The sequence below is a fragment of the Thamnophis sirtalis genome, unplaced genomic scaffold (genome assembly GCF_051295495.1).
Source record: "Thamnophis sirtalis isolate CommonGarterSnake01/CBP01778 unplaced genomic scaffold, rThaSir2_p1.2 scaffold_1, whole genome shotgun sequence".
In the NCBI taxonomy this organism is placed as follows: domain Eukaryota; kingdom Metazoa; phylum Chordata; class Lepidosauria; order Squamata; family Natricidae; genus Thamnophis; species Thamnophis sirtalis.
Genome location: NW_028261381.1, coordinates 61,882,382 through 61,906,247, shown reverse-complemented (window position 1 = coordinate 61,906,247; position 23,866 = coordinate 61,882,382). Strand labels below are relative to the sequence as shown.

The following is a 23,866-nucleotide window of genomic DNA, read 5'->3' as shown; positions in this document are numbered from 1 at the left end:
TACTGGGTAGATTCGGGCGAGTTGACTGGGATGAATCTTGTGGAGACCATCTGGGATGAGTTTGATCCTGTAACCCCCGAGGGCATGGACAGGATTATGGGGAGACTCAGTGCTGCAACTTGTGTGTTGGACCCGTGTCCCTCTTGGTTAGTCTCGGCTTCCCAGGAGGTGACACGAGGGTGGCTCCAGGCAATTACCAACGCTTCGTTGAGAGAGGGGTTCCTTCCCACCGCCTTGAAGGAGGCGGTGGTCAGGCCCCTCCTTAAGAAGCCTTCCCTGGACCCAGCTTCTTTAGCCAACTATCGCCCGGTCTCCAACCTTCACTTTGTAGCGAAGGTTTTTGAAAATGCGGTAGCAAGTCAGCTTCCCCAGTCCCTGGATGAAGCTGTCTACCTGTATCCGTTTCAGTTGGGTTTCAGGCCCGGATACAGCACGGAGATGGCATTGGTCGCGTTGGTCGATGATCTCTGGCAGGCCCGGGACAGGGGCTGCTCCTCTGCCCTGGTCCTATTAGACCTCTCAGCGGCTTTTGATACCATCGACCATGGTATTCTACTGCAAAGACTCGGGAGGTTGGGAGTGGGGGGCACCGTTTTATGGTGGTTCTCCTCCTACCTGTCGGATCGGTCACAGTTTGTGTTGACTGGAGGGCAGGGATCAAACCCGAGGTGCGTCACTTGTGGGGTGCCCCAGGGGTTGGTTCTCTCACCCTTCCTGTTCAACATATATATGAAACCACTGGGTGAGATCATCAGTGGTTTTGGGGTACGGTATCATCAATATGCTGATGATACCCAACTTTTCATCTCTACCCCAAACCACCCAAACGATGCCCGTGACGTGATGTCCCGATGCCTGGAGGCTGTGTGGATCTGGATGGGGAGGAACAGGCTCAAGCTCAATCCCTCCAAGACGAGTGGCTGTGGTTTCCGTCATCCCGATTTGTGCATCTTGTTCCATCTTTGATGATAGTGGGAGAAATTTTAGCCCCCTCAGACAGGGCCTGCAATCTGGGCATCCTCCTGGATACGTGACTTAGTTTAGAAGAACACCTGATGGCCGTGACCAGGGGGGCCTTTTACCAGGTTCGCCTGGTACGTCAGTTGCGCCCCTTCCTGGATTGGATGCTCTCGTCCTTTCTCACCTGGACCACTGTAACGCTCTCTATATGGGGCTGCCCTTGAAGAGCACCCGGAGGGTTCAACTGGTCCAGAATGCGGCTGTGCAGGTTATCATGGGGGCACCTAGGTGCTCCCATGTTACACCCCTTTTAGGCGGCCTACACTGGTTGCCGGTTTTCTTCTGGGTGCAATTCAAGGTACTAATTATGACCTTTAAAGCACTCCATGGTTTAGGCCCAGGGTACCTGAGAGACCACCTACTGCCACCGGTAGCCTCCCATCGTCCAGTGTGATCCCACAGAGTTGGCCTCCTCAGGGTGCCATCGGCCAGTGTCGGCTAGCGACCCCCAGGGGGAGAGCCTTCTCTGTGGGAGTGCCTTCCCTCTGGAATGAGCTGCCCCCGGGGCTTCGTATAATCCCTGACCTCCAAAAAATAAATAAACATCCTTCCTGAAGTACCCACAGTGATATATAAGAAGCATGCTAAGGACTCAAGCTGTATTGCTACAATTCTTCCAAGAAACATTAATCTACTTATTTTTTAAAATAGTATGCTGAGTGTATGGGAGTTGGTTGGAATTGAATGAATGGCCCACTTTTAGTAATTGTTGCTTTTGTATTTTTATATGTTTTAAATTTCACGTGGGAACTGTTAGTGTGGATAAATGAGAATGTTTGACTCGGAGGACCTGCTGGGGAAGGCGGGGGGTACCGGGGTGGTTGGGGGGACCATGGCCACGGGAGTGGGTCGGAGCATAGCGGTCATGACAGGGAGAGGCAGATACGGCGGGGACTTTAGGGCGGGCCATTACCGGGGAAGGAGGGTTCGCTACATCACAGAGATCCCTCCTTCCGGCCCTATGAGTCCCACTCCAAGACCAGATGGCGCGAGCAGTCAGGACCCTGGTCTCAGGCTGTTGTCGCTAAATGCCAGGTCTGTTGTTCACAAAGCTCCCCTCGTCCGGGACTTAATTGTTGACGAGAGGGCAGACCTGGCATGTATTACTGAAACCTGGCTGGGCACAGAAGGAGGAGTCCCCCTTGTAGAGATGTGCCCAGAGGGATTTCAGGTGCTTCATCAGCCGAGAGCCCAGGGAAGGGGTGGCGGTGTGGCTATTGTAATCCGGGAGTCTCTGTTACCTCGTAGGGTCCCTGCTCCGGAGCTTGTCGGGTGTGAGTCCCTGCTGATAAAGTTGGACCTCAAGGGTCAAGTGGGTTTGCTGCTAACGTACCTGCCTCCCAACTGTGTTGCAGCATCCCTCCCCTCGCTCCTCGAGTCAGTAGCCGAGCTGGCAGTTGAGTTCCCCAGGCTTATAGTTCTGGGGGACTTCAATTTGCCATCGCTCGGTGAACGCTCTGATGGGGCGCAGGAGTTCATGGCTTCCATGACAGCCATGGGCTTGACCCAAGTAATTCGGGGCCCAACCCATGCAGCGGGTCACATGCTCAACCTCGTATTCCTCTCGGAGCAGTGGATGTGTGATCTTGGTCTGAGGGGTAATGAGATCATACCCCTGTCGTGGTCAAACCACTGCCTACTGAGGCTTGACTTCCGGAGGCCAAACCCCCACCGTAGGGAGGAGGAACCGACCAGGTGGTTCCGCCCCAGGCGACTTATGGACCCGTTGAGGTTCCAGACGGAGCTTGGGGTCATTCCTGATACTCTCGCCCACAGTTCGGCGGAGACTCTGGCTGCCGCCTGGTATTCGGCGGCGTCGGAGTCTCTTGACCGGATTGCGCCACTACGGCCCCTCCGGGTCAGTGGATCCCGGAGGCCTCCTTGGTTTACCGAGGAGCTCCGGGAGAAGAAACGCCGGAGGAGATGCCTAGAGCACCTGTGGAGGTCCAATAAGTCCGAGGCGAACCGAGCACTTTTAACTACCTGCACCAAGGACTATGTCCGAGCACTAAGAACTGCTAAAAGAGCATACATCTCTGCCTTGGTTGCATCCGCCGAGTCACGCCCAGCCGCCCTGTTTAGGATAACCCGCTCCCTCCTCAATAGGAGGGATGCGGGAGACCCCTTGCAGGGTAGGGCTGAGGACTATGCTCAATTCTTGGCGGACAAACTAGCTCGGTTTCGATCGGACTTGGACTCCACCGCAGTAGATCCAGCCGAGACACAGGAGGACCATTTGCCACACCATCTCTGGGTTGAGTTCCAGGATGTTGCCTCTGGGGATGTGGACAAGGCCATTCGAGCTGTAAGTGCCTCCACTTGTATTCTGGACCCGTGTCCCTCCTGGCTGGTTGCCAACAGCAGGGAGGTGACACATGGCTGGATCCAGACGGTCGTGACCGCCTCCCTTCGGGAGGGGCACTTCCCCGCCGTACTTAAAACGGCGGTGGTGAGACCCCTCCTGAAGAAACCATCCTTGGATCCAGCCATTTTAAACAACTTTCGTCCTGTCTCCAACCTCCCCTTTATCGGGAAGGTTGTTGAGAAGGTGGTGGCCTTCCAGCTTCAACGGGCCTTGGAGGAAGCTAGTTATCTTGACCCCTTCCAGTCCGGCTTCAGACCTGGTTACAGCACAGAAACCGCTTTGGTCGCATTGACCGATGATCTCTGGAGGGCCAGAGATGGAGGCTATGCGTCCATCCTGGTTCTCCTTGACCTCTCAGCGGCTTTCGATACCATCGACCATGGTATCCTTCTGCGACGACTGCGGGAGGTGGGAGTGGGAGGCACTGTTTTACGGTGGTTCTCCTCCTACCTCTCGGACAGGTCGCAGTCGGTGTTGGTCGGGGGGCAGAGATCGTCCCTGAGGCCCCTAACATGTGAGGTGCCGCAGGGTTCGGTCTTATCCCCCCTACTATTTAACATATACATGAAACCGCTGGGCGAGATCATTCGGAGGCACGGGATAAAATACCACCAATATGCGGACGATACGCAACTGTATCTGTCCGCCCCGTGCCAACTCAATGAAGTGGTGGACGTGATGAACCAGGGTCTAGAGGCCGTTAGGAACTGGATGAGCGCTAACAAACTGGTACTCAACCCGGACAAGACCGAGTGGCTGTTGTGCTTCCCTCCCAATAATTTGGCTAATATACCAATGCTTAGGCTGGGGGGTCAAATTTTATACCCCTCAGATAGGGTCCGCAACTTAGGAGTCCTCCTGGACCCACAGCTGACTTTTGACCACCAGCTGTCAGCTGTGACCAGGGGGGCATTTGCCCAGGTTCGCCTGGTCCGCCAGTTGCGGCCCTACCTAGACCGGGAGGCTCTCACAACAGTCACTTGAGCCCTTGTGATCTCTAGGCTGGAATACTGCAATGGGCTCTACATGGGGTTACCCTTGAAGTGCATCCGGCGGCTACAGCTAGTCCAGAATGCAGCCGCGCGAGTGATAGTGGGCGCACCGCGGTTCGCCCACGTTACACCCGTCCTCCGCGAGCTGCACTGGCTACCTGTTGGTCTCCGGGTGCGTTTCAGGGTACTGATGACCATCTTTAAAGCACTCCATGGTAGTGGATCTGGGTACTTGAGAGACCGCCTTCTGCCGATCACCTCCCTAAATCGCACAGACTGGGCCTCCTCCGAATTCCATCTGCCAGTCAATGCCGACTGGCGACCACACGGAGGAGAGCCTTTTCTGTTGCAGCTCCGACCCTGTGGAACGATCTCCCCGTTGAGATCCGTACCCTCACCACTATCCAGACCTTCCGCGCAGCCCTCAAGATCTGGCTCTCCCAGCAGGCCTGGGGATAGGTTCCCAATTTACCCGCCCGAGTGTTTGATTGCTGAACGAAAGTTGTGTTTTTACTATTTTTTCTTTGTTCACATTCTGTTTTGTTTTGACACTGCACCCCCCTCCCTTGTGGTTGTAAGCCGCCCTGAGTCCCCTCAGGGAAAAGGGCGGCCTATAAATCCCAATAAACTCTAAACTCTAAACTCTACTTATAGGTCAGCCTGACCTATTTGTAGATTCTAGCACATCTGGAAGACACTAGGCTATGGAAGGCTCACCTTATGCCCCTCATCTGGCATCAAAATGACTTTCTTGTTTTTCCTACCTTAAATTGAAGCTGCTTTCTATTTTATTACTATTAATAAGCTGTTTATTTTACCTTCTATATTTGATGATTGGTTTTATCTTGGATATATCTATTTCATCTTTTAAAAGACAGTCTTTCAAACATTTGGAGGTAGTTATTATGTCCCCTTTAGTTTAGTGCCTACATGGAGCAGTATATGGAGAAGAAGAAAAGAGGGCAGAGATGGAGAGCAAATGTTTAATGCAGGAAGGCATGAGCAATGCAAAATCGATCCCAAAGAAAAATCTGCAGATTTAAAAAAGCATACTATTCCCACCTGTACCTCATCATCATTCTACACTGGTTTGCTGCACTACTAAGTGCTAATTTCAGTGTCTATGCAGCAGCTTTTTGTTAAAAGATAAGCAGAAATGCAAATGCTAAGCCCAAGGCAAGGAGAACGCAGCCCACTTATGGAATGTAGCTCCTGAATGTCAAGAACAACTTAAGGGTTTGTCTTTGTCACACTCCACTTTGTCTCACTCCAAGTCTGTCCTATATTCCCTGGTGGCTGCTCATCCTACTACTAGCCCAGTCTGACTCGGATTGGCTTCTGAACTGAGATAAGGGCAGTCAAGTGAATGGTAGAGAACATGGGGGTGGGGGGAGATTTTTCCCAGGTGAATCCTGACTGCTTGTGGGATTGAGTTAATAAATAAGTCTATTTTCTTTCTCTCTCCAGATTTCATAGGACATGGCTTTCCTGAAAACTGGCCCAGAGGACTGGAGAACTGGAGAGATTGACGCCATAAAACCAGATACGTAGTAGTTGTTGGATTTTTTGGTGAGTTGCCTTCTTAATAAATTAGAAGACATAAAAAGGCCATGCTTGAATCCAGGATAAAAACCTGAAGATGCTTCCCTAGCTGGCCTATTCTTAGCATCTCTTCTAGACAGGATGCCTTTTCTGCAGAGACTGGGCCCAAGGGAAAGAATACCTGTTCCAGCAAGCGCAGCTGGAGATGCACAAGAAAAATGGGGCCACATGTCCAGGCCTGCCATCACCATAGGCAATATTCCTAAGCAAAAACAGTGCTGGGATATGGCAGAGTCTCTTCAGCACTGGAGACAGAAGGATGGCCCTAGTGAAAAAGTCATTCTGATGAAAAGGGGCTACTCCACTCTCCTTTATGTGCTGCACGAAGAATTTATAAAGTGATCCCTTCTTTCAATACTGTACTTGCAGGAAAGTAGAGATGACATTGCGATGATACGACGTGCGATCTTGGAACTCAAAGATCGCCATCAGTATCTCTGCCGCTGGATGGTCCCTTTGGACCTAAACCATCCGTAGAGATGGTGATAGAGAAGGGCATATCCTGCTGATCCCAGGGACATTGCAAAGTCCCTGGTAGATCCAGGAGAAGCTCTTTTTTCCAGCCACAGAGAAGCAGCACTGAAGCTGCTGAAAGTTGGGACAGCTCCAGAATGGAAGAAAAGTGGGAGAGAAAGTGTGTCGAATCGGTGAGATAAATTTTATTATTAGAGAAGAGAACACCCAAAAAGATCAAAAGTAAAGTTAAAATCGAAGACAGAAGAAGTTAAATGGCGAGATTAAGCCTGAGTCAAACTTAGTGTGCTGTTCTGACCCCCCCCTCCTCCGTCCAGGAACGAAAGCCAAAACAAATGTAAAAGAGAATGTTTTTTAATCAGTCCAGACTCTCATTGGCTGCAAGCCCAAAATAAACAACGAAATAAGCACTCTGGCAGCAAGTCCAGAAACCTAGGCCAATGCAAACAAGCTCTCACAGCAAACCAATTCTCCAAGTTGGTTTCTCTTAATCATGAACGTTGACTTCTGCAAAAGGGCGTGGCACAAGCAGTCTCTTTTATAATCAGGAGAGGCTCTTAATAAGCATCAGCTGAGCGTAATCATCTCATATAATACTCAGTTGTTCTTGCCGCCGAGTAGCCCTTCGACGGCGTGCATCCCGAAACAACTCACAAGTGTTTTCCGGATCACTCCCTCTGATCCAAGGCTCCGGTGCCACCTGGTGGCCAACCAGTATCTCCTCGCCCTGCTCGGAGTCGGCACCCTGTCCAGGGTCCTCCACCTTCTCCAGGGCCAACTCATAAGACCCCTCACCATCGGAGTCTGGCGGCAGCTCCAACAGCTCCTGCTGGGCAACAACAATGTGCTTTCTTTCTTTCTTTATTTTTTTATGGATGGAACTTTTACAAATGCTTTTTACTTTTTAAACTGGACCGGTTTTTATTTTCTTCTTCTATTTTTCTTTTTTTAATATTTATTGATTAAGACTTTCTCTCTTTTTCTCTTTTCAATGCTCTATTGAATTTTTTTCCCTAAGAACTTTTTTCCTTAAGTTTGGAATATAAAGAGGGGAGTAAAAGCAGAGGAAAAGAAGTAACACTGCCACTTAGAGACTTGGAAACATTATTTTTCCTGTTTTCTTTGAATATTTGATCTACATTTCAAGGTTTCTGAGCTTGTTTATTGAAAATGATAGCGGGAAGAGCAAGAACTGTTTATACAGGTGCTCCTCTGGGGTACTATCAATAGCTGCAATGGAGTGAAAAGAAAGCCTTAACTTGAAAGAATACAGTGAACTTGTTTGGAATTTAATAAAAAAGCTTTGGATTATATAGTGGCAGTGTTTACTATCTGGAGGAATGGCACAACATGAAAAAGAAAAAGAAGTAACATTACAAATGATTATGCAAGAAATTCAAAAAATACAAGTAAGAACAGAGAGCATTGAAAAGAGAATGGAAAATATTGAACAAAGAACAGAAAAAATAGATGAAAAAAATGAGAATATTTACCAAATGATGATGAAATTTGAGGATAGAGTTCTAAAAATTGAAGAAAAAGATGAACAAAGAGACAATAAAATTGGTGATATTGACAGCAGATTGAGTGTGGTTGGAAAAGACAGGAGTGGAATACTGAAATGGGAGATTGACTGATTGGAACTTTACCTCAGACTCCAAAACATAGAAGAATAAAAAGGAGAAAGTTTGGCAGAAGTAATGAGAGAAATTTTGGAAGAAGCATCAGTGATAACCAAAGGAAAGTTGATGGAAGGAAAAGATGAAGGGTTTCAAATCTTTATAAGATATGCAATGAAAAACAAATTGCCAAGAGAAGTCCATATAAGATCTACCAAGAAAGCAATTAGAACACAAATACTACAAATGGCAAGAGATAGAAGATTGCACTACTATTGGAAGGATACAGAATGATGTAATGAAATGCTATAATAAAACTAATTTATATTTAGTTAAATTTAGAATATTACGCATAAAATGAAGTAATAATAGTTATAGTCAAATAAATGATTAACAATGATAATAATGCATATATACTGTATACTACATTGATAATATGAAATTTTATATAAGTTGTAAAGTGGGAACTATGGAGAGGATGCTCAAAAGTTTTGTAACCAAAGAAACAATTTTATATAGAATATAATATAAAGATGTAATATTATTGGATGGTTTTAAGATGATGAAATGAAATGCCAGGAGGAAGTTATTCATAAAATAATGGAATGTGCTGAAATGAGTAAATTGACATTTGAAATTAGAGAACAAGAAGATAAACAATTTTATAAGACATGGGATTTATTTTATCAATGGTTAGATAAAAAACATGGAAATGAAAGATACTAGAGAATGTTATCAATACAAGAATAATAGAATGATACTGAATATAACATAAAGATTTATTATTATTATTATTATTATTATTATTATTATTATTATTATTATTATTATTATTATACAATTGTATCACAGCGGCCAGTTGTTTCGCCGGATTTGGCATTGGTTACTAGTCGGGCCCCACCCAGGGGCCTAGGACGTCGTAACGTATTTTCGTAATATGCGTGCAGGTCCAAGCAGTGCGGCTTTTTGCATTTGACTGATGGTGATTTTGTCAATTTTTAACTGTTTTGACAAAATCACCATCAGTCAAATGCAAAAATTTTCTTATATTATTATTATTATTATTATTATTATTATTATTATTATTATTATTATTATTATTATTGGATAGATTGAAGATAATGTCATAAATTGTTATAATATAAATGAACCCAATATTTAGTATATCTTATTTAAAATGAAGGAATAGTGATAGTCAAACAAATGAGGTATAACCAATTTCGTTGTATTTAAGTACAATGACAATAAAGATTATACTTATACTTATAATGATAATAATGTATACAAACATATTCGATTTGATATTATGTGATTTATACAAATTGCAAGTGATAACTATGGAAAGGATGCATAAAAACCTTGTAACCAATCGACACACTGTATGTAATGGAAGAGGGTTTTATGTTTTATGTCTTGTCTGTCTAAAAAATTTTTTTTTTAAAAAAAATACTGTACTTGCAAAGCACGTATACCGAAAGATGCCCACAAGCTCTATTTTGCCTCAAAGGATAATGAGTTTGATGATCACCAGACAATGTTACTCAGCTCTCTAAGTCAGGGATCCCCAAGCTGCAGTCTGTGAACCGGTACCAGCTGTGGCATGCCAGAAACTGGGCCATGCAAACAAGCAATCCGCCCATCCGCAGGATGCAGGCAGCACACAAAACCATGGCCCCTCCGGTCCGTGGAAAAACCTCTCTCCACGGAATCGGTCCCTGGTGCCCAAAAGGTTGGGGGGAGCACTGCTCTAAGAGACCCTATTGAAGGAGTTTCCCATGGCTATTTTTTAAACTCTATGTCTATCTTATATCTTTGAGATTCCTTGGTGGCCTCTCATGCTAGCCCAGTCTTACTCTGTTTGGCTTCTGCCCTGAGATAAGGTTGGTCAGGTGCTACTTTGCTTACTCTGACTAGAGTGAGTTTTCTAGTTTTAGGCTAAGATATTTTGAGTAATATTTTCCACATAGGAGCATCCATCTTTTGAAATCATCAGAGATCCCTTACATGCCCTACCACTCCCCAAATCCTACCTTTTGGAGTCTAGTTGAAGATTTTTCAATTAGTTGAGCCCTGTATATGGGTACTCCTTCCTAAGGCTGTTCTCCTGACCTCCTTCATCTGAAAGGACTTTCCAGAGCTTAACCAAAACATTTCTTTCTTAGCAAGGCTGTGAGACTATTAACTTCATGTAATGCTGTTGTGAAAATCAGCATGGCATGGTTAGGTCATAGTTTTAATAAAATAAAAGATTACATCAAAGCAGAACTGAAAGGCACAACTCAAAATACTAAGTAGCAAGATAAGGTTAATGTGTCTGGACTATTTTGATTTTTTTTTAAAGAAGTAGTAAAAAAAGAGGGAAGTAGTAATTGGTTATACAATTAGTGAACAGCAACTTTGGTGCAGTGTTTAATGCACCAGATTATAAACTGGAGATCATGAGTTCTAGTCCTGTGTGAAGTGTGAAACTAGTTGGATGACTTTGGGGCATTCATTTTCTCCCAACCCTAGGAAGCAGGAAGTAGCAAACTATTTCTGGAAATGCTGCCAAGAAAACTGCATAGACTTGCCCATGTAGTCACTAGGAGTCAACACTGAATCAAAGGCACAGAATTATCTGGGTCCATACAACACGATAAATCAGTGATGGCGAACCTATGGCACAGGTGGCATGTGGGGCCATTTTTCAGGGCACGTGTGGTGCTGCCCTGTCAGCTGGCCAGCGCGTATAGCCAACTGAGTTCACCTTTTAAAGCAACTTTTCGCCCTCCCCAGGCTCCAGAGACTTTATAGGAGCCTGGGGAGGGCGAAAAGAGCCTCCCTGCCCCCCGGAGGCCCTCCGGAGGCTTCATGAGTAAGGTGACCAGACATCTCGATTTTGGCGGGACAGTCACGATTTCTAACAATTTGTCCGGTGTCCCGCTGCATTTTTAAAAAGTCCCGATTTTCTGGCTTCATGTTGAAAGCGCAGTGGATTTGCTTAAGAAATCCTAACCGGGGCAAGACAAAAGACACTCTGTCTAACCTCTCTCTCTGTCTCAGTACTTTCATTGAAGATATTAAAATGTTAAAGCAAGAAAATGGAAAAAAAACCCGCCCCTTTTACTTACTTTTATAAGAAAAGATGACCCAGTACCATAGAGCTCCAGGAAATACTTTGGCTAGAGTAGTAGCGACTGTTCCTTCCTGGATTTCCTGGAGGGGAGGGGCACGGAGGTTGGAGGTTGGCTCGTGTGGGAAAAATGGTGGCAAGGTTTCTTTGAAAAATATTTCCCTGGGACTAATTTCACCATTTTAATTTGCTCAGTTCTTTGTATTAACATCTACATCATTCTGGATTGACTTGGAGTGCCTGCCAGCTGGTAAGTGAGCCAGGTTTTTTTCTTTTACTTTTTAAATTTATTTAAAAATAATATTTTATTTATTGTGCATACGATTTTTTAAAAATAGTTTTATTCTGTGTGGATTCTTTTTTTAAATTGTCTTAGACTATTTTAAAAAAGATTCTATCCAAAATACAAAATACCAGCTGCAGTTATTCACTTAAGAACTGTGGCAAGAAAGGTGGTATAATACGTTTAGTGACCAAAGTTACAATGGCATTGAAAAAAGTGACTGATGACCATTTTTCACACAGCGACCATTTTCACACTTAATGACCATTGCAGCATTCTCATGGTCACGTGATCAAAATTTTGATGTTTGGCAACAGTTACAATTTATATTTGTAAACTGTAGTTATGTTGAAATAAAAAAAATATTATAATACTATTTTTGCGTTGTATGAAAATTTTTGTTGCTCTGTATAAAATTTTTAATCAACCCCCCCCCCCGGTCAAAGGTGTCCCTATTTACCAATCTGAAAATCTGGTCATCTTATTCATGAGCTTCCCTGAAGCCTCTGGAGCGCAAAAAAACTGGCGCTACTGGAAAACCGGAAGTTCAGGAACGGACTTCCTGTTTGCTCAGAGGGTCATTTTGATTGCTCCGGAGGCTTCAGGGAAGCCTCCTGAAGGTCCCTGAAGCCTCTGGAGGGCTTCCGGGTCGTGGGGGAGGCTGTTTTCACCCTCCCCAGGCTCCTATGAAGCCTCTGAAGCCTGGGGAGGGCAAAAAAAGCATGCAAAAAATGGGAGGTTGCGCCTGTAATGCGCACATGCACACTTGGGGGGGTCACACATTGCATGATGGGTGCGGCACACCCGCACACTACCCCTCCTGCACTCCCCCCACTTATGGCACGCGAGCCAAAAAAGGTTCGCCATCGCTGCAATAAATCATATACAGTACTATGATTTGTAACGCACAGTGTTTGGATTCATACAATAAGCTTAACCAGAAAATGAACTATATAATAGTTTAGAACAATGTGCAGATCCAGCCTCCACCAGGAGGAATGCTAAAACCAAGATAATCCAATGAAGCGAAGTAGGGGGAAATAATGTCCAAATAAAACATTTTGCAAAATGCAGGTGGTGAATTCTTATCGAGTATTGGTAATTCAAAGATGATGAGACAATTTTTTTACAGCTTCGTATCTTATGTGGACCAAGTCAATTGTATAGACTTTTTTTCAATGAACTTTAGATTTAGCATTTTATGAACACAACCAAATAACTGGAAGCATGGCTGTAGTCCTCTGTTTAAGCTAGGAATAGGTTTCATTCAGCTGAATATAATTACTTTAAGTAGAACAGAGCAGAGATGCACTCGAAGCGTACCACTTTACAAGTACCCTGTGTTCTCGCAACTGCTTAGAGGTCAGATTTTGATGTGAAGCACCTTTCAACTGACAACTCTTGCAATAACTGCTTATTCTTGCCTTTTTGTTGCTGTCTAAAGCAATTATGTAGCTGTGAGTTGTTTTTCATTGTATCTGAAGTGGAGCCATTTGAGTTGTTCAGGAAGCTATAATCCGTTCATAGCTATATAAAACCATATATTTAAGGTACAGCTACTCCTTCCCTTATGGACAACCTTGCCAGATGTTGTCCGCAGGGCCTTATATATTTAAAGCTGATTTTGACAGCAATCCATTTCAAGCTGGCTGGTAATACTTTTGGGTGTGTGTGAAGGAATATGGACTCATGAGATTGTTACTGTTTATCAGTTATTGAATACAGTAATGAAACTTTCAAAACTCCTGATACAATTTACTTAGAAAGCAAAGAAATAGTTTATTTAGGGAAAAAGAAAAAATGGTTTACTAAGAAAGCTAAATGGAAATACATGTTAAAACATGTGTTCTATATCTTGTAGGACCCTGAAATTTTCCTTGCCTCTGAAACTTCAGTTGTTAAATGTTATTGAAGGCTTTTACTGAGACAGAACAATTTATTAATACCAAAAATAAAAAATGGACAGCATTAAAAAAATGGAGTACTGAATTGGAATATATTACCCAATAATTACATTAGGTTTTACAGGATGTAAAATATGCCTGTAATAAACCTTCTGCAGATTTCTGCTAATAGCTATTCTGATCTTCGTTAATCCTAGTGGTAAATCATCCGGTATAAAAGTAATGGCGGGGGGGGGGGCAGGGAAACAGTCCCCATACTTTGAATTGCTACCATAGAGAAGAAGAGAGAAAGCCGTTTCTTTAAAGTTGTGTGGCCTCCATCAAAAATTGAAGGGGGGGGTCATCTAGCACGGTGGCCTTCCAAGCTTGGCCTTCCCCGCTTCCAGTTGAGAACGAACGCCTCCCTTCCTAAGAGCCGCGTCGCCAGTTCACCACGAAGGCTCAGGAGGAGCGACCTTTTAGGCACGCCTCCTTCTGGCAGGGCTGCCCGCCCCTCCTTTATAAGGCCACTGCGGTAGAGCGAGTTACACTAGGCGCAGCTGCATCTCACCGAGGCTTCGTCGCACCGACTCAGCGTGAGATTTCAGCCCCGCCATACTTTACACCATGGTAAGTGATGGTGGTGGGGAGTGTAAGCGTCTCGGGTGCTACTACTGTAGCAAAGCCTCCCTGCGCTACCGAATGGGACACGCGTCCTAGGCCGCCCGCGCGGAAGCTGGCACGCTTCAGGGTTAGACTGTGGCCGTCCGGTATAACAGGCTGGGCTCGCTTTTGAGTTCTTCCGCTCTCCGGTCAAGGTGAAGGTTTTGGCTGTCCGTGGTGGTGGTGGGGGCTCTCCTCCAGTTCTCAGCCCACCTCACCTGGCCTATGCGGAGAGCAAAGAGAACGGGGATGACCGCGCGGCAAGAGAAAATGCAGGCGCGTGTTCTAGACACGCGGAGTGAGCGGGGGCGAAAGAGGCCCAGGCCTCTAACGCTAGTAGTTTTGCGCACTCACTCGATTCGCCGTTTCTCTTGCTACCCCGCGCTGGTGCAAAGAGCAGGAACAGCTGGGTTTGAGGCGCAGGTTTGCTCATTGGCAAGGGAGGCTGGCAAAGGAACCGAGCGAAGGTGGGGGGGGGAGAATATTCTCGTTCTGCAGAGTCGTGACTCGTGGGGCAGATGGTCCTCTATACTCGTCTCCCCCCCCCCCAATACTCGCCGATGGGGGAGTAAGAGGTTATTATTAGGCAGATAGAAAGAAGGGAGCATCGGGCTGTGACGCTCCTCCGATCGGCTTCCAGCGAAATCCTGGAGCTGGAAATAGCTGGGCCCCTGGCCGGGCTTCTGGCCAAAGTAGGTAATTGCCTCTCCTGTTTCATTTCGTGAAGGAGGGGGGGATCTGTACTTTGAGAAAGGGTGTCCTATATTTAGTATTTCAGTCTCAGCGAGCGGGAAGCAGCCCCCCTTTGTGCCACTACGGCCGGGCGGGCGTGGGGACGAGTTGGTCGGTGGGTGGGGGGTTGCCTATGTTTTCCAAGGAGCAGACTCGTTCTCCCAGCTCCGGGATCCAGTTCCCTGGAGGCTGGGGCGTTTTTGCATAAGTGTTGCCGTTTTTTTTTAAACTGCGTCACTTGTGAATATGAGTGAATGGGGTGTGGAAAGCGGAAGCCAGGGCTTTTTTTTAAATAGCGTGTTCGTTTTGGCTAGCCAATTACGGCTCTCGATTCGAATCTCGGAAGGAAAAGTTACGAATATTCGCGCCATTTAAGCGTTCCTCCCGGCCGCCTTATCTGTATCGTTGGCGATGAGGCTTTTTCTACACAGCAAAATCGCTGAATTTGTTCTAAGGGGCCTGTAAGAGATCTGGTTCACACATTACACTGTCTTGGTTTGCTGTTTTGTAGTTTGCTGAATAAAGCACAGTTGATTGGATTTATAGCATGCTAAGTCATCCAACTTGTTTGCCATTACCAGTTGTCCTCGACTTACGACCACGATTGAGCCCCAATATTTATGTCAAGTGGGAAATTTGTTAAGTGAGTTTTGCTCCATTTTACAACCTTGCCTGCCACAGTTGTTAAGTGAATCGCTGCAGTTGATAAGTTAGCAACCCAGTAGTTGAGTGAATCTGGCTTCCCATTTGACTTTGCTTGCCAGAAGGTTGTAAAAGGTGATCACTCGACCTTGAGAAACAGCATCTGAATTTTGATCACATGACCACGGGGATGCTGCAAAGGAAGAAGAAAATGGTCATAAGTCACATTTTTCAGGGCCATTGTAACTTTGAATGGTCACTAAATGAACTGTGAGTCAACTACCTGTATTGTCTGCACTCACATAACATTCAAATCAGACCGTTAATACCTTAGAATGAGAGGTGTACTTTGTTAAAGAGTGGTGTTTTTTTAATTGGGAGGATTAAAAAGCAATAAGCCAATCGGGATGTTAGTGGGCACACTTTTATTCAGAGGTGCAAGTGTATGAAGTATTTCCAGAGATGCCATTCAGTAATTCTTTTATTTATGGGCTAGGCATGATAGGCCAGTATTTCCATATGAGGAACTGAGGGTAAGAATTTGCTCAAGGTCATGTAGCAAATTGTAGCAAAGATTAAACTTGACTTTAGAACTTGTATTCAGGGACTATTCCCTGACATCATTCTCTGAATTTTGATGATTCATAGTACTGGTGCAATTGGATTTGTCAGCATCGGTTATGGATGCTGTTGGGAATTGGGGGTTTGGGGTGAGAACCCAAATAAAACCATGGTTATAGAGTATGGCAAATTGATAGGTGAGTACAGTACTGAACAAATAATATGCAGCTAATAAAAACACTTCATTAATTATCAGTAAGAGCCTTGCAATGACACATAAATTTTTACCAAATATGTCTTTCCTATGTGTTCCCTGGTAACATTCAATGACTCAGCAAGTTAAAAAAATAAGGTATTTGTTCTCTTTTTCTGTTTATTCTGCAAGGAATGAAGATAATTATATGCACTCCTATCATTTTTATAGAATTACTTGATATTGAGTTTAATAGGATTTTATCACCTTGTGTAAGAGTACCTAAGCCCTTTCCCCCTTTAAAATAAATGTCTTTCATTTAGTTAACAAGCCTGGAAGGGATTGGAAAATCTAAACATGATTTTATTTCCAAATTTAATTTAATTTTATGTACTATTTTACTCTGTCACAAAACTTAATATTTTACTTCTGTGGAGTTGGGACTATAGCCAAGAATTAATTTCCGTATGGATTTATATTGCCTCTGGTTTTATCCCCTGTACTACACTACTTAATTTGAGCTCTTAATGTACAGTATAAATAGCTTGAGAATGCTATCTTGGGTAATTGTGCCTTGAATAAGTGAATGAGAGATGCTGTATGATGGGGGAAGGGGCTTATACAGGCAAAACTAGCATAGAATTTTATGGGGCAATTATGTCACTCATTTGGGACAAGAATAGTTTATCATCTCAATCTGGCTCACCTCCCCCAGTTAGCAATGGCTTACTGGTTTGTCCTTATGGTTGTGTGTTTTTGGTTTTATGATTCTGTTTGTATGCATTCTAGAAGGGAGCTGTAAAAGAGTACAGCACAGCTGTGGAACACCTTTGACCAACGTGGCATTCTCTGTGTGTGAGGATTGAAACTCTTAGAATGTTTGACTGGTTAAGGAAACATCTGTCTAGGTTTATGTTCCTTCTGGAATCGGCATCATCTATGAGTCAGGTTTGCTTGATTTTCCCCACTACTAGGGATCCAGTGAAGGGGGTTCTGAGTAGGATCTAATCTGATAGATGCTTAGGCCTCATTCTCCATATGAATAAATTACCACTATGAAGAAACACAATTAGTTCCATAATGTACATTTGCAGCTGGAATACAAATATGGTTTTACCATTTCAGAGAGAATGCCTACTTTTAAAACTATAAGTAAGATTCCATATATAGTATCCTATTCACATACAGTATTCAGATGCCACCTCTCCTTGGGATTAAAGTTCTCTTACTTAAAAAAAAATTAAACCAGACCATTTCTATCCAAGCATTACTTACTCTGAACTCACTCCTTCTCCTTGGAAAGATGGATAATATAGCCATCTTGGAATTACATTTTTATTTAAAACAGTGTTATATGTGCTCAGGTTCATGCAGTACCTAATTTCGATGACCTCACAAAGGAGGTTAGCAACTCCATGGATAAAGTGGTTCAGCAGACTGTTTCAACAAATACCGTGTTTCCCCGAAAATATGACATGTCCTCATAATACAGGCATGCCACATTTTTCTGGTGGACAAAAATATAAGCCCCCTGGACAACCCCCCACCTCTGGCCAGGCAGAGTGCCGCTCACCAACCTAGCAGTATCCCAAAGATGCCAAGCCACGGGAACCTGGGGGGGAGGCAAAGGTGATTGCATTGCTTGGCACCTTTGGCATACCGCTAGGTTGGTGAGCAGCGCTGTGCCCAGCTGAAGAGGAGGGTTGCTGGGCAGCTGCTCTCTTGCAAGCGGGCTCCCAAAGAGCCGGGCACAGCCTCATGGGCGAATGGCTGTGTTGTGCTGTTGCAGCAGCACAACAGCCATGAAGCGACCACATTCACGAGCAGCCACCAGGCAAACCCCATTTGCAGCCAGACACAGCGCCATTCACTGACCTAGGGGTATCACCAAGCTGCATAAGCGCCTGTTCGCCGGCTCTCGCAGCTTGGCGCCTTTCAAATGTCAGTGAATGGTGCTCTGCACGGCTGGAGAGGGGGATTGCGCAAGCGGCTGTTCCTCTCTCGCTCACCCACCTCCCAATGCATGGCCCAGCTCTCATGGAGCCAGAGCACCTCCGCCGCCGCCATCCCAGCCTGGCTTTTTCCGCGGCTGCCAACCCGAATGTTTTGGCAGTGGCCACTCTGGGCACACGCTTTATGGTTGTACACTGCAGGCAGCTGGCCCACAACCATAGAGCGTATGCCCAGAGCGGCCACTGCCGAAAGACTCGGGTTGGAAGCCATGGAAAAAGCCAGGCTGGGATGGTGGCGGTGGAGCTGCCCTGGCTCTGTAATGAGAGCTGGGCCATGCATCCTGAGGCTGGGAGGCGGGTGAGCAAGAGCGGAACAGCTGCTCGTGCAACCCCCCTCTCCAGCCATGCAGAGCGCCATTCACTGGCATTTGGAAGGCGCCAAGCTGCAGGAGCCAGGCCGTGGCGAACAGGTACTCACGCGGCTTGGCGATACCGCTAGGTCAGTGAATGGCGCTGTGCCCAGCTGCAAAGGGGGTTTGCTGGATGGCTGCTTGTGAGCGTGGTTGCTTCATGGCTGTTGTGTTGCGCTGCTGTGAGAGCACAACACAGCCATTCGCCCCTGAGGCTGTGCCCGACTTTGGGAGCCCGTTCGCAAGAGAGCAGCCGCCCGGCAACCCCAAAACAATAAACCCTCCCCCCCAATAAAGCCCAAGCCATATTTTGTAGGTAAAAGGAATATAAGACCCTGACATATTTTTAGGGAAACACTGTAGCTGCCCTGCCCTGATACTAAATATTTGATCCACTAAACATCAGCAGGCACACATTCACCAGCAAACATTTGAAATCTTTGAGCTATATCTACTGTATTTTTCGGAGTATAAGATGCACCCAGATTTTGAAGAGGCAATTTTTTAAAAAAAAGTAGATAGAGAGAGGAAGGGAGAGAAATACAGTACGTAGATAAGGAGATAAAGAGAGTAGGTAGGTAGGTAGATAAAGGGATAGAGAGAGAGAGAAATAGAGAGAGAAATACAGGAGGGAGGGAGGGAGAGAGAGTGTAGATAAGTAGAGGCTTAGAGAGAGAGAAATAGAGAGAGATAGAGAAATACAATATAGGTAGGGAGAGAAAAAGAGAGTAGGTAGGTTGATAAGTAGAGGGATAGAGAGAAAAATAGAGAGAGATACAGTAGATAGGTAGGGAGAGAGAGAGAAAGAGTATATAGGTAGCAATAGCAATAGCAGTAGACTTATATACCGCTTCATAGGGCTTTCAGCCCTCTCTAAGTGGTTTACAGAGAGTCAGCATATTGCCCCCAACAATCTGGGTCCTCATTTTACCCACCTCGGAAGGATGGAAGGCTGAGTCAACCCTGAGCCGGTGGGATTTGAACTGCTGAACTGCTGATCTAGCAGTAGCCTGCAGTGCTGCATTTAACCACCTTGGCTCAGTCAAGCAGTGACGTGTGGTGAGGTTTATACCTGGTGAGGCTCAGCTGGGCATCCTTTTGCGAAGCAGCTCAGCAGGGCAGGGGTCAGCCTCGGCGGGGGGGGGGGGAATTTGCATCGCGGGAGCAGCCAAGCGCCCGGGTCTGCAGCAAAGGCGCTTGGCGGCTCCCGCGATGCAAAGTGCCCCGCCGCCCCCCCCCCCCCCCCCCGCTGCCCCGGCCTGCTTCTCCAGGCTCCAACGCTGGAAGTCCCGGATTGCCTCTGGGGGAAGGCTGGGTGAGAAGCGGAGCGAAGCTTCTCCGCGGCCTCCTGGCGCTGCGCAGAGGCTCTCGCAGGAGCGCGTGCCAGCGGCCCGGAGCGGCCCCGGCTTGTCTCGCAGCCGGGGCCGCTCCGGGCCGCCGGCTGCTGGCACACGCTCCTGCGGGAGGCTGCGGAGAAGCTTCGCTACGCTTCTCACCCAGCCTTCCCCCAGAGGCAATCTGGGACTTCCAGCGGCGGAGCCTGGAGAAGCAGGCTGGGGCAGCAGGGGGGCGGCGGGGCACTTTGCATCGCGGGAGCTGCCAAGCACCCAGGTCTGCAGCAAAGAGCGAGCCTCCTCCTTCTCCCCCACTCCTCTCTCCTCTGACGCACGCCCTCCGAAATAACCTGCCCAACGTAAGCGTGCTCAAGAAGACATGATTTGCTGCTCCCAGATCAGGAGGCGGGAGAATTAGTGCCTCTTTTGCATCTGAACTTTTTTGCCTTTTAACTCTTTCTTAACTTTTAGAAGGCGAAAAATTCCTTATGGAAAAGAGGCCCCGAGTTCTCTCGCCTCCTGCTTTGGTTAACACTAAGCAGACACCAAGCCACTGTGACCTGGAATCTGGTAGCAACTATCTTGGCTTTAATTATTTTAAAAAAATATTTAAATTTCTTTCTTTTTCCTGAGGAGACTGGTGAGGCTCCACCTCCCTTGCCTCTAGTGACTGCACGTCCCTGATAGGTAGGTATATAGGTAGATAGAGGGGGGAGATAGAGAGAAATACAGTAAGTAGGGGTAGGTAGGTTGGTAGGTAGGTAGATGTTTCCAGGTGTATTTATCCATGTGCTGGAGAAGGAAATAGCTGACAACCTGTAGCACCTAAAACTTTGTTTCTGCTGGGACAGCACTTGATCAATATAATTCTCATCAACCACTCTAACTAAACAGATTTCCGAAAGGGAGGGGGGGTTGTACTCTGCAAACCTCCCCAAAACGGCCTGTTTTTCATGAAAAAGGGCCCATTTTTTCCGGTTCCACCACAAAACCGCGATGCCCTTATCCGCGCCGACATAAGTGCGGAGGCAAATCCGCGGCGTCCGAAGCGCTAAGAAAAAAACGACCCTACCGCCGCGACAACAGCGCGGTGACAGAAGGGCGTTCTACATGCTTCATTCTTTGCCTCCAAAGGTAGCCCTCCTCCTCCAGCTGACAGCAGCAGCGGGCACGGGGCAAAGCGGGCTGCCCAGCAGCAGCAGCAGCCCGCGGGAAGGGTCCAGCACAGCCGCGGGGGGCATCAGGAAGCGGAGGAGGACGCGGCAGCGGCGGCGGCTGAGGCTCTCCCGAGCCGGCGAAGCGGGCTTGCCCGGCGGAGGCAGGCTGCCCTCTTCTTCCTCAACAACATCTCCTTGGACGGGCGGCCTCCGCCGCCGGCGCCTCCCCCGGAGGAAGAGGCAGGGCGGGCGGCGGCGGCGGCTGAGGCTCTCCCGGGGCCGGCGAAGCGGGCTTGCCCGGTGGCGGCAGCCGCCCATCCAAGGAGATGTTGTTGAGGAAGAAGAGGGCGGCCTGCCTCTGCCAGGCAAGCCCACTTCGCCGGCCCCGGGAGAGCCGCTGCCGCTGCTGCGTCCTCCTCCGCCGCCAGCGTCGGCGGCCCTGTTCGGCCCCCCCGCGGGCTTCCTGCTGCCCTCCGCGGCTGAGCTGGACCCTTCCCGCGGGCTGCTGCTGCTGGGCAGCCCGCTTTGCCCCGTGCCTGCTGCCGCTGTCAGCTGGAGGAGGAGGGCTACCTTTGGAGGCAAAGAACGAAGCATGTAGAACGCCCTTCTGTCACCGCGCTGTTGTCCCCGCGGTGATGACGCGCGATGATGACGTCGCGACTTTAGTGACGCGATTTAATCTCCGCTATTTTGCGTAGCGCGGTTTTGTCGTGCCACGATTTTTTCCAACAAAAGAGGCATGATTAGCCTTGGGGGTGGGGGTGGGGGTGGGCCCCCCACAAATGAGCAAGAAAACCAGCCTGTTTTTCGCGAACACGGGCCATTTATTTTTGTCAAAAGGTTGCATGCATAGTCTTATGGAGGCTTATAGTGTGCTGCTGGGGGGGGGGGAATGACCCGTTTTTTGCTCATTTCTGCCCTCCCCAGACCCCAGGGGCTGTCTGAAAGCCTCCATAAGGCTATGCATGGCCATTTTGGTGAAGGGGCAGGGCTTCAGGAGGAAAAAAATGCTGTATTTGGTGTATAATACACACTCAGATTTTCAACATCTTTTAGAGGAAAAAAGGTGCGTCTTATACTCCAAAAATACGGTATTTGGCTTTTCCCATCTTGATCACTTTGTTCCACAGTATAGTGGACTTGAGGGTGTTGTTGCAGGGCTGCAGATAATTCAGGGAAGCTTGGCTTTTAGACCTAAATGTCTTTAGGGAGATGATGAATAACAGGGTCCTTTTTCCTTCGTATTTCTTTCTTGATTGAGCTCCAATGAGCTTTGCTATCTTTGCAGTTGTGACTTACTTCTGAACTTCTGAACTGAAATCTGCTACAGTGAACATCACCACTGTCTTGATACTTTATTGGGTAGGAAATGTCTAAACTTAAATTTGGATTTCAGAGAAAAGAATCCAGATCTTGCTGAGCTACAACTCTCAGCAGTTCATGGCAAATGATAAGTCCTGCAACATCTGGAGGACCATAAGTTCCCACCCATGCCTTAGGGAGAGGGAAGATGTTGTGCCCTAACATGTTTTCTTACTTTGGGTGTTGCCAGAGTGTATCTGTGAGAGAGGGGCATTTAATTTAAACTTATTGGTGTGCTATGTATAATGTGGGAAATGAACATGCTAGCATTTTATAGGCTATTGATATGTAGGTATGAAAAGGAAATTCTATTTGCACATGTGAAGTGGAAGGCGTGGAAGTGCACAGGCTGGCAGTTTGTACAAAGTTTCTTGCGGCTTTGTTATGCAATAGATTTCTTAACTCTGCTTCCTGTTTTGCTGACTTCAGGAATTGCCGCCATTTCATTTTGAAATGGTCACCTAAACTTCTTGATGTAATGAATAGCTCAAGCTCATTTTTTCCCTTCCAAAACAGTTACTTTGGTATTACACTTAACACCTAAGTAAGTACTATCCCTGTTACTATAACTTGTAATTGCAGAAGTACATAGGCAGCTAAGCTGCATTGGTTCCACCACAAAACCACGTCCGACTAAACCGCGTCGCTGACTTCATCAACAGGGCGACAACAGCGCAGAGACAGAAGCACGCTGTAAACCTAAACCTAAAATTAACCCCTAGACCTAAACCTAACCCCCCTAAACCTAACCCTTAACCTAACCCTAACCCTAATCCTAACCCTAACCCTAAAGCTAACCCTTACCTTAAGTTGAATCGGCTTGCTTTCAAAGTGCTATTTAAAGCGCCCTTCTTTCTCCGTGCTGGCTGTTGTCGCCCTGTTGATGATGTCAGCGACGCGGTTTAGTCGAGCACGGTTTTGACGGGTCACGAGCTACATTTGTTATCTCTTATGCTGCATTATTATTGCTCTTTTCTTCAGCAGATATAGAAACAATTCCATTCCAAATACAGGTTTGATATGGATGTAGTGTTCATTAAAATTCCAAATGAAATATTCCTGATATCCCATTCTCAAAAATGAAAAGAAAATCATCTCTAATTTGTAAGAATACCCCGTTGAGCCAATGGCCTCGTAAACCCCTTCCACCAGTAATGGTACACAAGATGATATATCTTAGCTCTATCAAACTCACAGCTTGATGCCTTGGTTGTGATACCACTCTGAAAAATCTCTCTTCTTTTTTCTTCTTTTTGTAGCGTGAGTGTATCTCTGTCCATGTTGGCCAAGCAGGCGTGCAGATGGGCAATACTTGCTGGGAACTGTATTGCCTGGAACATGGAATTCAGCCAGATGGACAGATGCCAAGTGATAAGACCATTGGTGGTGGAGACGACTCATTTACTACTTTTTTCTGTGAAACTGGTGCTGGGAAGCATGTCCCCCGGGCTGTCTTTGTGGACTTGGAACCCACTGTGATTGGTGAGTAAATCTATGGAAATTTTTGACT

The 23,866-nt window shown here is 46.6% G+C and overlaps 1 protein-coding gene across 2 annotated transcripts in view; it reads left to right on the top strand.

The window, feature by feature from the left end:
- The window catches only part of LOC106540316 (tubulin alpha-4A chain), a 50,552-nt gene that overhangs the window by 17,798 nt on the left and 8,888 nt on the right, over positions 1-23,866 (top strand). Inside the window, exons 2-3 of one of the 2 annotated variants that reach the window (XM_087713261.1) lie at positions 5,845-5,946; positions 23,616-23,838. In XM_087713261.1, the coding sequence (XP_087569387.1) occupies positions 23,658-23,838 (181 nt within the window). In that variant the 5' untranslated portion in view covers positions 5,845-5,946; positions 23,616-23,657. Of the gene's footprint in view, positions 1-5,844; positions 5,947-13,835; positions 13,981-23,615; positions 23,839-23,866 lie in introns of those variants that run through there. The other variant, XM_087713259.1, reaches the window with a different exon arrangement.